The sequence below is a fragment of the Poecile atricapillus genome, chromosome 2 (genome assembly GCF_030490865.1).
Source record: "Poecile atricapillus isolate bPoeAtr1 chromosome 2, bPoeAtr1.hap1, whole genome shotgun sequence".
Taxonomy (NCBI): Eukaryota; Metazoa; Chordata; class Aves; order Passeriformes; family Paridae; genus Poecile; species Poecile atricapillus.
This window is the reverse complement of record NC_081250.1, coordinates 146,010,977-146,024,212: the sequence shown is the minus strand read 5'-3', so window position 1 is coordinate 146,024,212 and position 13,236 is coordinate 146,010,977. Positions and strand designations below refer to the sequence as shown.

The 13,236-nt window shown below is 42.3% G+C and overlaps 1 protein-coding gene across 2 annotated transcripts in view; it reads right to left on the bottom strand.

Moving 5' to 3' along the window:
* Positions 1-382: 382 nt before the first annotated feature.
* CCN4 (cellular communication network factor 4) overlaps positions 383-13,236 on the bottom strand; it is a 33,592-nt gene continuing 20,738 nt past the window's right edge. The window contains exons 2-5 of one of the 2 annotated variants that reach the window (XM_058833016.1): positions 7,646-7,925; positions 3,715-3,972; positions 1,605-1,798; positions 383-753 (exon numbers count right to left, since the gene is read on the bottom strand). In XM_058833016.1, the coding sequence (XP_058688999.1) occupies positions 454-753; positions 1,605-1,798; positions 3,715-3,972; positions 7,646-7,925 (1,032 nt within the window). In that variant the 3' untranslated portion in view covers positions 383-453. Of the gene's footprint in view, positions 754-1,604; positions 1,799-3,714; positions 3,973-7,645; positions 7,928-13,236 lie in introns of those variants that run through there. The other variant, XM_058833017.1, reaches the window with a different exon arrangement.

The following is a 13,236-nucleotide window of genomic DNA, read 5'->3' as shown; positions in this document are numbered from 1 at the left end:
AGTTTAGTTAGACAAAATAATTCTTTTCCAGCCCAAGAACCAAGAACACCATTGCAGTTTCAGGCCCAAAAAATATAAACAGTGAATTGAGGAGAGGAATCTGGAAGGATGGGACTTCATAACCTGAAGCTGTAATTGGACAATTAACCCCAATGTGGAAATGGACCAAAACTCATAAAAGTGTGAAAATGTGTGACCTGTTGTCCATCTTGGGTTCAGCCTCATCCAGACTCTTGTACTGCCTAACGTGTAGCCTTTGAAGGCCTTTTAAAATAAATACCTACTTTATTTCTTTTACACTGTCTAGCCTCTGTTCCAGGTAGCTTCTCAAGGCATCAGCATCCTAACTCGGTAAAAAAACAAATTGCACATTGGCAGTGGATGAAGATTCTCCTTTTATTTTAAAACCTCTGTAAAATCAGAGCAAAGGGACAATTCCAGCATTCAGCCAATTTAATTAGCGATTTCAGAGTAATCATAGTAATGAGCCAAGTCAGCAAAGATGTCATTTGGGTTCCTGCAGTTCAGATTGCAAAAACACGCATTGATCCACAAAATTTTCCAGGAAAACTCAGTTCCATCTGGGCACTGAAACCTCACTTCAATAGTCTTGGACTTGTAGGGTGTGCAGCACCTGTTGTCTGTGCAGACGCCACAGTATTTGGGTCTGTATGGACTTTTGCTCACACACCCAGAGATGGTGTAGTTCATGGGTTCATTCGCCCTGTAGACAGCCAAGCATTTCTTCCCAGGCTAAATCAGAGAAGAAAATAAAAACAAAGAGGTTAATATTCAGTGCTGATACAGATAGAACATAAAACCCACCTTGCTCTTTACAACTACCTGAAAGGAGGATGTGGAAGATCGAGGGTACAGGGGCTCAGCCCCTTCTACCAGGTAAACAGTTTAGGACAAAGAGAAATGGCCACAAATTGTGCCATGGGAGGTTCAGGTTAGATATCAGGAAAAATTGCTTCACTGAAAGAGCAGTTAAGAATTTCAAAAAGCTACAGAGGGAAGTGATGGAGTCACCATCTCTGGAAGTATTCAAAAACCAAGTAGATGTGGCACTTTGCAGTGTGGTTTACCAAGCATGGTTGTATCAGTCAAAGGTTGGCCTTACTGATCTTGGACATCCTTTGCAGCTTTAAGGATTCTATTATTCTATTATATTCTATTCTATGATTCCTGTGTTTAAAGGGATTTGTAGCTGTTAGGAAGACTTTTACGGCCCTGACCTAGGCGGTGTGAAAGATTTTCATGTTTACACATATGAACCCAAAAGCTGCAATAGGATACTTGTATAGTAGATTTCATAGCCATGACCAGAGGTGCAGCACTGCTTTTCTGCCAGCTGAGTCCAGGGCTGTCCGAGCCAGCATCGAGCACGGCAGGCTTGGCTTGGCTTTCCTTGCAAGGACCTTTTGGCTGGAGCTAAAACTCTCAGGGAAAGGTTTTCATACCAGCATGGGCAGGACACATTTTGGAACTCTCTGCAGCACAGTAAGTCCATGTACAAGTGCAGCCTCCTGAGGCCCGAATGCTGCCAAACAAAAGCTGAGTCAGAGTCCAGCTAAAAGAATGTACAATGAAACAGTTCCCACCTTGATGTGCTGGGTTATATCCACCTCACAGGGCCTCATGTTGCACAGGCGGCTTTCCTTCAGGAGCCGGCACTGGTCGTTGTCATTGGAAATCCTGGTGGAGATGCCCAGCCCACAGGTCTTTGAGCAGGGACTCCAGGGCGAGGTGTGCACAATGCAGTTCTTCTGCCAGGCTTCATCCTCTCCCTCGTACGCTGCGGACACAGATTAACCCCACATTATTCAGCCTGGGCAGCTTTACATATTAAACACCCTCTCCCCAGCTCATTGCACATTCAGGCCACTAACCCAAATAATTAAACCACAGCGAAGTGGCTCAGCATTCCTGTGAACTCCCTCATCCCACCCCCTTTGTGCTGACCTACTTGTGTCAGACTCTCCATCGCTGTGAGTGCTCGGGGCCAGGGCTCATTCCTTTATTCCCCTTCACAGCCTCGTACAAGGGGGTCCTTGTCTGGGACCCCCAGGTGCTGCCACAATATAAACAATTACAGAAGCCTGAGCCAGTGGGAGGAGAAAGGGGATGAGATCTGATCTCACCATGGAGGTTTATTTCTGAGCCCATTCAATTGGTTCCCTGTAGCAGAAAGTGGTCAACAGTCTCTGCTGGATGGCAGAGGCCTTGGGAAGCAGCCACAGCCTTTCACTGGGAGGAAGAACAGCTTCAATAGCTCTCAGAGAGCTCAGCAGCCATCTGAAGAAAGGGTGGGCTCTGTTCTGAAAGCAGCCAACAACCCCAGTTATGGTTCTGTCCCAGCCTCAGCCAAAGACCCCACTGCTTTACAGCTCACAGGACAGTCCACAGGCAAAACTCTGATAGAAACTGCTGCATTGAGCTTGCTCACTGTTGTTATTATATTAACTATTCTATTTATTGTAATAAATGCTGGTCTGACTTCTATAAGACTTCTTCTTACAGGAGAAAAGTCAGGAAAGCAAAGCTGTGTTTTTTTCATTTTGGGCCACAGGCCATGTGGACATAAGGCCAGTTTGGTAAGAGATGTTTTGAATTTGAACCCACCCTGGATTTCAGAGCTATCAGGGACAGAGGAGTGGGGTTAAACGCTGGTGGTTTTAACTCACAAATGAAGACCAAGGCTTTGTTTTGTGCAACAAAAGTACAGACTGAGGTTTGGGAAAAAACTCTTACCACCAAGGAGCCAAAATATTTGTTCACAACAATCCTATCTCTCCTTGAGCTCTGCTTTTGTGAGATGGTCTCACATTAGCCACATGGAGTTAATGTGGTTAACATCACTACAGTGTGTCACATGGCGTTTTGACAATAAATTTAAGACATATGGCAAGTTGAGTCCATCTTAATCATTTGGGATCATGTTTGAGGCAAATGATACCATCTCTGTGCAGTGGGCTATGGGATTGTTACTATAAGTGTGAGTGTGAGGACAGAACATTTAATGATGCCATCAGTTCAGAACTGATGAAAAGTTGTACTACCACAAAGACAACTTAGCCCAACTCACAGTGGAATTTCTACACAATAACTGCCTTCAAGGTGTTGTGTAAGTTTGGAACTCCTAAGATACAGGGGCTTTAAAATTGTACTACAATAGCAATATAAACTGGACAGAAAGCCTCAGTCCCAAATTAAACTGAATCCATTCTCTTTCCCAGAGGGAAAAAAATAAAAATGAAGAATTAAAAAGGACTTTGGACATCTTCAAAGTTCCAGCAGATGTGTCCTTGAAAGGGGGCTTTGTCACACAGAATTCCGGGATGGTTGCATAAGCATGTTTGATGAATATCATATTCATAGAATCGTGGAATGGCTTGGGTTGGAAAGGACCTATAAAGATCATCTCAGTCAAACTCCCCTGCCATGAGCAGGGATAGCACCCACTAGATCAGGCTGTTCAGGGCCCATCCAGCCTGGCCTTGAACACGTCCAGGGATGGGACATCCAGATCCATACTGCTGCCAGTGAGTTCCACTGGTGTTTGCCTGTCCTGTCCTTCAACATGAGCTGTGTGGCAGCCTCTGCCTCTCTCACAAAGGTCAGACACCTTCCAGGTCTGGCAGTACAAGCTGCTACTTTGCCTGCAGGCTCTGCCAGATGGCAAAGGAGAGAACTGCCTCATTCCCGCCATACCTGCGGAGGAGATGTGACGCGGAGAGGTCTTCCTGATTTTCCTGGAGTCATCACAAACCCACTGCTCGCAGCACTTCCCTGCCATCTTAATCAGCTTTGGGTTTGGGCACCAGACAAGTGGAGGACGTGAGTTTATGCACATGGGAACACAGCCCACAGCCCCATTAATGCACGTGCAGTTGTATTTGCAGTTGGGCTGAAATGTCTCCCCGTTCTTATACCTGACTCCATTGAGGACACATCCTACACCAACAATCTCTGAAAAGAAAGAGAAAGAGAAAAACACACAGAGCACCATTAAAATAATGCTGGCAACAGACAGCTCTGACATGTTCCTTCACCAAGCTGATCTCTGGGCTGGCAGTGCTGTGGAGCGGCGTGTTCAGCCTGATGCTGAGCCAAGTGTAGTCACACCATCTAGGAAACTGTTTCCATTCTAAATCACAGCAAAAAAAGAGAACCTTTTAATGCTTCAATGAAAAAATAAGTTAGAATAGAAAACAAGTTTTTTTCACAAATTCTTACTTAATTAAAATGAAAACATTTCATAGCATGGTGGTAGGAATTACAGGGGGAGAAATCAAAGTAATTAAAAAAGATATTTAGTGAAATTTTAGGTTTTCAGAGACATATGAGGGGATTTCATGGAGTTGCATATAAGACAGCTGTTCTCAGCACTTCTGTATGTCTGAAGCAAAAGGGGAGGACAAACAAGGTCCACCTAAGCACCTAAATTGTGCTGGATTCCTCTGTTTAGGAAACTGGATCTTACCCAGTTTATCACAGAGCAGTTTTCTTGGAAAATGAAATACACGTTATAAAGCCACAAAAATAAATATTTGATGCATAATTTTAATATAAAATCACTTTAAAAAGTCAAGCCTTTTGATTGTCCATGAACAGGAATCATGGAGCAGCATTTTTTGTTTGTTTATTTCACATTATAGACAGTTGTTTGGAAGCAGTGGCTTCCAATGGAAAATTCAAACTTTAGTTTCTTGTTTGGTCACATGGAGGCACTGCACATCTACTGGTTGGGTTGCTTATGTTTTGAGTCTGGTCAGAAATGGAGCTGCTTCAGGAAAACACAAATTGAAATGCTGGATTAAAATTCTGCAATGGCTTCCTATTTTTGAACCAGCTGAATGAAAACATCAAGCACAAATCCCATCTTCTGAACAAAAAATGAGAGCTGTTGGAATTTCAAGCACAGATCTAGATCTCCAGTCCATGCTCAGCTCCAATTTTTGTAATGCTTAAGCCTTTGTTCTGAAAAGGCAATCACCCAGTACTGGAGCTGGGCCTGAGAATTCAGAGAGACTTCTAGGTATGCACACAGATTATGACAATCTGAAAAAATGCTGTATCTTCTGGTGCTTTCCTACAAGCATATTCCTCCTGGATTATGTTACCTTAGTCTCCTGCAGGTCTCATAAACCAAGAGGTTCTCCATGGGAACATCCCCAAACACAGACAAAGGAGCTGTTGGACACCTTTATAAAGAACCTCCCTGAGTCTGCATTAAAATAAAGTGATTTGGAGGCACACCCCATTCCCAGCCCCACATGCACAGCACCTGCCTCACCCCCTGGGCCTGTGCTCAGCACCCTGCTGCCTCTGCTTTGCTGCAGAGAAAAGCCAACAACAAAAGGAGAGCTGCAGTGACTCCCGCAGGTTCCCATTTGATGTCTGTGGAGTTAGATCCTGGGGCACACCTCAGCATGGCAGTCCAGATACAGCCTGAATTTCCCCCACTTTGACCCCACTTCCTTTCCCAACACCTATTCCTAACTCTTTCAGGGTCTTCAGTTGCCATGATGATATTGTTTCTGTAGGCCTTTGCACTGTGGGTTCTCTAGATCTAGCTGAAAACATCCATATGCAAAGCCAATTCCTCACAGCAGTCACTCCCCAGCACCCAGCACGGGACTCACAGGAGCTTTCAGTCAGCAGGTCAGGACAGAAGCTGGTGGGCTCAGAGTGATGCAGCCCTTATGTGGCCCAGGGTACAAAAAGAACACATCAGCAGACCCTGTCCTGTACCTCTACCTGGGTGCTGAAAACAAAGGAAAAGCCACAGGTTTCTCTGTCAGTCAGAGACAATCTGCCTTCTTCTTGTTCCCTTCAGCTGTGCACGCCATAATGTCCCTCACCAAATAACCATAAATGTCACATAACAGGGGGTGCATTGTCATGGTAGTAGGGAAGTGAAAGCACAGACTGGGAATCCCTCCAGACCTCCCTGGAAAAGCTGGGGGTCAGTCTTCCCTCAGCACAGTGCTGCTGTGATGTGTGGGAGGACTGCAAAAGCCAAAAGATATCCAACTAAGAAAACAATCATTTAAATAAATAAACAAATGCACAGCAACATGAGGGCCTTTAAAGAGGCCTAGGAAGGCTGATAGCTTTGAGACAACATCCAGCCTGTTTTCCTCTCCCAGCACAGGGCCAGCTGTAGCGCTGTCATTCTTGACAATGTTTGCCTAACCTGCCCTTGCAGACCTCTCATGGATGTTCTACACACACTCCAGACAATACATTTCAATGATCTCATATCCTCTCTTCTTAACCGTAATCTTTTCTAATCTTGAAAATCACTGTTTAAGCTTACAACTCCTAGCACGTAACTTCTCTTGTTGTTATTTTGCCTGTTTCCTACAAGAATCTGGTTAGACTGCACTTTTTGCATACTTGGATACTTGGTTTCTTTTTTCCTTTTTTTTTTTTTTCTTTTTTTTTTTTGGTGTCTGAGCCAGTGCAAAGACAAGGTCATTTCTTACTAGACTTCCCACCCTTCTGCTGAGTAAGAGCAGTGCCTAGTACCACTTCTGTGAGAATCTGCCATCTTACCCTGAACTTCTTAACTCCTCAGAACAGTCCCTTGGGTAACCTCTGCTCATATTCTAAGTTTATTGAAGGTTGTGAGCTTTTTTTCCTCTTCTGTGGATCAGTTGTGCTATCAATCCATCTCACAGTCAGCTCTTCTCCAGATTTCCTTTTACCTTTACATTTTCTCTCAGATCATTTGTTTTTATGTTCCAGCCCAGAAGCCCTGCATTTAAATGGCTTTTTCTCATTTATGAACCTACAGCCATGACCATATGTTCTAATAACATACTAAAAAGCAGCCTTTCAGATCAGCAATCTGTGTGGTTGTGCTCATGATCTTTTTTGCTTTTAATCATTCCCAGAGTAATGATTTTCAATAATTTTTGATTTTTATGAGAGCATCAGATTCCCCCTCATGTTCTGGAACTCAGAATAAGTTAATGCACTCTTAATACATAGAACACTAGCTAACTTCTTTTTGCACTTCTTCTTGAAACACATTCCAGTGTCATGGAACCAAGAAATTCTTCTGCCTCATGACAGTAATGTGACTTCAACCATTGTAAAATTAAGGTTTAAACCTCAGCTTGTAACTGACAAGTTCTCATAGGAGATGACTAATTCCTGACCATCTTGACAGGGATCAGACATCCTACAGACCATGTGCTGCCCTTCCAAGTTATTTGCTATAGGGAATTAGCCAAAAGGGTCCCCTTAATGTTATGGTTTTCATGTAGGGGCCCATAAAGCTTGTCTTTAAATCTGGCTGACTATGTTTCCTTCATCCCCAACCCACTACAGCACCTCTTCCTGTTATAAGTAGTACAGAATAATCTATTTACACATATGGAGATGAAATTAAGTTCTGGTTGGTCTTTGCTCTTGGCTGCAGCCAAATCAAAGGGCAAGAATTCAGATGTCATTTCTCATCCAGCCAACTGCCCTGAGAACAGAGACAGCTACGAGGGAATGGAAGATGATGCACGGAGCAGCTGACGAGTGTGCAGCCAGGTATCTAAAATGAGATAAATCTCAACCCCTGCTCAGACTGACGGGAGCTGCCAGCGTATATCTTAGTCAAAAATATATGTACATCACTTACGTGCACATACTCCTATTTCGTACCTAGGTCTGTCTCCGCTGTAGTCACAGTACAAGCCCCTGTGGAAGTCACAGGTGTCAGCCTCTGTGCAGCTCTCTCCCCGCTGCCTGGCACACGTCTTGCAGCAGTCACAGCCATCTGTCACCAGGCTGACGCCAGCCGCGCACCGCGGTGGGGACTTGGGGCACTCGCAGGGCCACTTGCAGTACTGAGTCCGTGTGTAGGTCTCTGTCGTGGCTGGGACAGTGCTGGTCATGGTGAGGGAGGTCTGGGCAGTGGCCTGCAAACAAAGAAACACAGCTTGGGGAGTGTTACAGAGAAATGGGGGCTGCAAACCCTGTGCTGCTTAGTCCTCAGTTAAAATCCCCTCAGGTCTAATGAGTTAAAAAAATCTTCAATAAACCAGCCTGCAAGTCAGTTCAAAATTTGATAATCAGATAAAAAACCTGATCAAGGTTAGTCAAGGTAAAAAAGAGATTACGTGTAACAGAGTGATGCGATCCCAGGTCACTGTTACTGAGATATTGTAGTACTGGGATGCCACAGTTCATATCAAAACCCACAGAAGGTAGAGCCTCAGTGCTTTCTCAAAACCTTAGACAACAAACTCTGGATGACATTTAACAGCATCACCCATGCTTGTGGTGAAGGAAGGGTGAAAATCAGGCAAGTGACAAAGCAAAGGTTTCATTTTTCTAAGAGGATCACTGCACAGAAAACCTGTGCTATATATGGGGGTCAAGCAGGGCACAGTATCTCAGGCACAGAAACAAATGGAGTTATTCACATGGTGTCAACAGCAGAAGGAACACGGCACTACTTGGGCACACTTGGTCTCAAAACCCTTTCTAGTTCTGCAAAAAATAAGTATGTAACCTTAAAACTTCAAACAAGGAAAGTCAGACTCTAGAAACTGCTAAGGCAATTCCATCCACTGCTGCCTTCCCTGTACTGTACTTTATATCCCCAGTGTTTTGTCCTCTATGCAGTTTGAGATGTCTCAAACAAAAGGTTTTCCAAAAACTCTCCATGAAGTAAATGCCTCACCCAAGAGTTTGCAGGAAAAGATTTAGGACCTCACAGCTGGTGAGCTATCTATCAGGATATCTCTGCAAAGACCCTTGCTGTCTTTTACAGTTTCTTTGTTCATTTTTATATTTTATTTTATTCATATTTTATTTTATTCACTTCTAAGCCTGCTACTGCTGTATCTGAAGGGTTATTTAAATATCTTGGTAACTGGTTATCCTATATTTAGAATACTAAATTGTGAACACATTGCTAATCACTGCCAAATAGACAATGTGTTTGCTCTGGGCATAATTCCCAATTCCATTAAGGCCTCCTTTACAAACAGTTGGCATTAAAGTTGGCTTTAAAACACCTTTAAACTCCTGTTTAAACTAAAACATACCAATATAATTTACTCCCACTTTAAGGCTTCTTGATGCTGTCAGAGTTGTTAAAAGAGGAACATTCAGGTCGATGAAAAGCCCTGGCCTTTTAATCGTAGGATTTTTCATTCCACTCACAATCATTTGAGTAGGTGCAATAATCTGCCACTTGAGAAGAGAGGCCTCCTCGAGTGCAATAAACCTATTTACTTTGCTGCTGATCATTTTAAAAAGTGCTTAATAATTAGATCCAGATACACAGACAAAAGTCACACAGCTATTTAAAGAGCTCATTGCCACAGCCCAACCCTGTAAGTAAATCCCTCTACTGTCCCATGTTTCTATTGTCAGCATGAGCAAGCAAACAGCTTCTCCCTGTGCAGCTATGAAAGCGTCTGTGAGCCAGCACACGTAGCAGAGAGGAGCCCTCATACTCCTGTGGGCTTAGTTAATACGTGAAGGGCTGAGGCTAAATTCCTGTAATGCACAGAATAGCTGGGAGACATTTGGTGGCTTGTGATAGACAGGAGATTTGAGTTATTCAACAGCCCTTCCTCTAGGCCTGACACCTGAGCCTGCCAGGGAAGCCTTTCCAGTGTCCTTACAGTGAGGAACTTTTGTGCCTCTTGGATGTGCTGGCTGAATTTTCCAGTGGTGTGGCTGAGTCCAGTGGATGAACACAGTGTGGGCTACATGAGAATCTTCAGATAATCAGTGTGGACAGGCATTGAAGCACTATCACTCCTGGGTTTTACAAACAGGGAAGGCATAGAGTGATGGAGTTGGCATCATGTCCTAGGCTCCATCACCAGCTAAGCAAAACCCAGACTTTGGAAACTGTTGTCCACTGTAGTCTTTAAAAGTGCACAACCTGTACAACCTTGCAGGCTCTTCTCCTCTCCCCTCCTAAGTCCCTCAGACCTTCACTATGGGAAAAAACATTCTGTAGATTAATAAAATTATTTGATTTCCCATTTCCAAGGTCAGCTGTCATCACTGGAATACTTAAGTCTCTTTGGAAAAGTCATTCAGCCCTACTACTTCAATGACCCAGAAAATTTTAGAAAATAGACACTTCCATTTTAATGAGTATGTTGGTTAAATCATCATGACTAATGCTTTCCACAAGTGCTATGAACAGGAAATCACACTGTAAGAGCATTCCCTAATGGCCATCCTTCACTAGAAAAAAACACCAAACAAAAAATCTGCCCATGTAGTTTAAGGTTTCAGGAATCATGTATTTAGGGTCAATATAATGCATAGCAGGACAATGATTTTGTAAGAAACCTGAAATAAGAGCAAAGAGAAAATGAACACAAAAGTCACAGTAGTGGGGATTTGACAAGCTTACTTAAAAATGCCAGAAAATTAAAAGAATATGTCTGTTAGGAAATTAATTTTCCCAAGTACTGGTAATTAACCTGTTTAATTTAATTGTTCTGGGATCTTAGAGTCTGCAGATTTGCTACCTTGGATGCCAAGGAGAAAATATTAAACCAAAATTATTCATGAGTTCTAATTTTTCTGCTGTTGGAGAGACAAGCCTATTCTCATTAAAACAAGATGAAGGCTTTCTCACCCTGCTATGCCTGATAACTCTCTATTAAAGTCACTCCTGATTTATGCTTGGCAAGCTCCAAAATGACTTTATTTTTGCATTTGCAGAGCAGATTGCTAGCAACAATTTCCAGCTAATTTCTGTCTTCACATTGAAGAGAAGAGAAGGAGAAAATAAAAAAATTACCCACTCTCTGCCATAACCACAAGCTCAGTATTTTTAATAGCCAGGAGTTTTACTACAAAGTTTCAAGATACAAAAAGGATAGCAGCCTTTTAGCAGCACATTCTTCCTACTGGAAACATATATTTTCAATCTTTTGAAAAATACTGCAATTGTAAATATGTTTTAGTTTTGAAAACTGGAAGAACCAAGCTCTGGTGTTGAAATCAGTGTATATAGCCCAGACTACAAGCTAGGCAGATTTATTGCAGCACTTTTACATAATACATGAGAAGCCTCTACCTTTGCATTAAAGCAGCAAAACATCACAATATACTCCTTTACTTCTGGCTTTTACAGATGCTTAAAAATATATTCATGTGTATTGATTTTATTGTTTCAGTGCTGCAAGATCTTACTCTTAAACCCTTTTTCTTTCAAGTATTTTTCTCCTCAGCTGGGTGAAGGTTGGGTGAAGCTACCCCTGTTTTTCCTTTCCAGTTTATTGATGGGAAATGTTCAGACAGGATGACTTCTAAATTGGATTCCTCTGGCTGCCAAGAGAGCTGGAGAAGTGGTTCCATGGTAGCAGAAACCTTAGTACTTTATCAGCTTCCACTGTTTTCTCCTTGGTGGTAATTTAGACTCAAAGGAAAACATTTTTATTTCAGTCAGAGCTGCCCAAGCTATATCTCACAGGATACATGTTGTTGGGTGGACTACATTTAATTTCTCACAGTAGAATACATTAAAGAAATATTTTTAACCTACATTTGTGATACTGCCCTTTTGAGCAAATGCCAGATGTTGTTGATGGAGGGATAGGATGTGATCTGGATTATCCTGTTCTCTGTCTCTGACATATTCACAAGTGAAAATTATTAGTGAGGAAATTTTATTAAAACATTTTCTGTACTACAAGGTCTGACAACATCATCCTGTCTCTGTTTAGATGTAACTCCAGATTTGGAGTTTGACTGTTCTAAACAAGAGCACTGAAGTTAAAACCACAATTTTATGCAGACACTTTGGGATGCATCTCCTTGAAAAGGGCTGAGCATTTGTACATAACAGACATCTGCTTTCCCCTGGTTCCACCTACTGGCTGAACTACTGAGACAGCACAAGCAGAAATGCCTGTAGAGTCAATTCCAGTTCCAGGAACCAACCTAAGTATTCCCATTATCCAAAATTATTTTAAAGGCATCCCAGAAGACTCATGCACATTCCCAGAGTTTCTAGCACTGACCTGATGTAGCACATTCCCAGGGGAACACAGCACCTGCAGCTCAATAAATAAGTTCAAAAATGAAAAGACAAAATGGAATATATAGAATCTATTAAATAAAGCCACATAACCTTCCATCCCTCAGTTGTATTTCTGGGCAAGCATAAAGATTGCTTAGTTTCATCCCAGAACAGACAGAAGTTAAAAACTCATAATGCTTGTCAGAGAGATGGCAATGTAAAACAGGACCTGGCTTACATCAGTGAGCTTAAATCAGGCCCTCAGGGTAGAAGTTGGGTCTTGATTTTGCTCAGCTAAAACTTCTGTGCTGAATATTTCTGAATATTTGCATTATTATTAGACCCAAAACAGATGGGTTAACAGAGAGCCAGTTCTTACAGGGAGATCAGCAGTAATCACAGTACCATTAGGACTTCCTCGCTGCTAAACTCTTGCAACAAATCCCTAAGTCCCCACGAATGCTCATAAACTGTCACAAGCTAATGCTAGGGACAAGTAGCATCAGGACAGAGATATAAATCAGATTCTGCAGGACACGTAATTTAATGGTCAGAGGAAAATATGATTATGCAGGGGTCAACTTCCCCATGCATAAGGTTCTAGATATCTTATTAAAATTGATCCCAGACATGAAATCTCCTGGAGAAATTGTGAAATAACAGACTCTGAATCCAGAAAAGATAGTTTTAAAGATATCAGGTGCCAGCTGGACTTATTCTTGCTGTGCATGGTAGGTTGAGCAGAAAGGAACATTCTGCATGAAGCAAAACATTCAATAGCCTAAGAAAATAAAATATCCCCAGTGAGCAACCATTATATGTCTGTGGGTCCGTGAATGATGAGCAATAAGCTTCCCATAACTTTATTTTGGGAAATGTATCTGTGGGAAGAATGTGGACAGATGTTTGGAATAGTCTTTTCTAACTCAGTTTAGACAATTACAGAGTAAAGATTACATACATTCATCTCTTTGCCAAAAAACTGCTTATACTGGCAAACTCAGTGTGACCTCCCATTTTCTTCATATTTTTCCATGGAGTATTCAGAGGGAAAACTTCCCTGTTGGAAAGCAACCTGATGTTTTATAACTGTTGCCCCAGTAGAAGCACTTACTTAGAACAGGAGGACCTAAAAGCATTTGGGCATCATTAACAAATTGACACTGTCACCACTGACTCCACAAATAGAGATATTAAACAGCACAATTTCTGTGCCTTATGAGCAT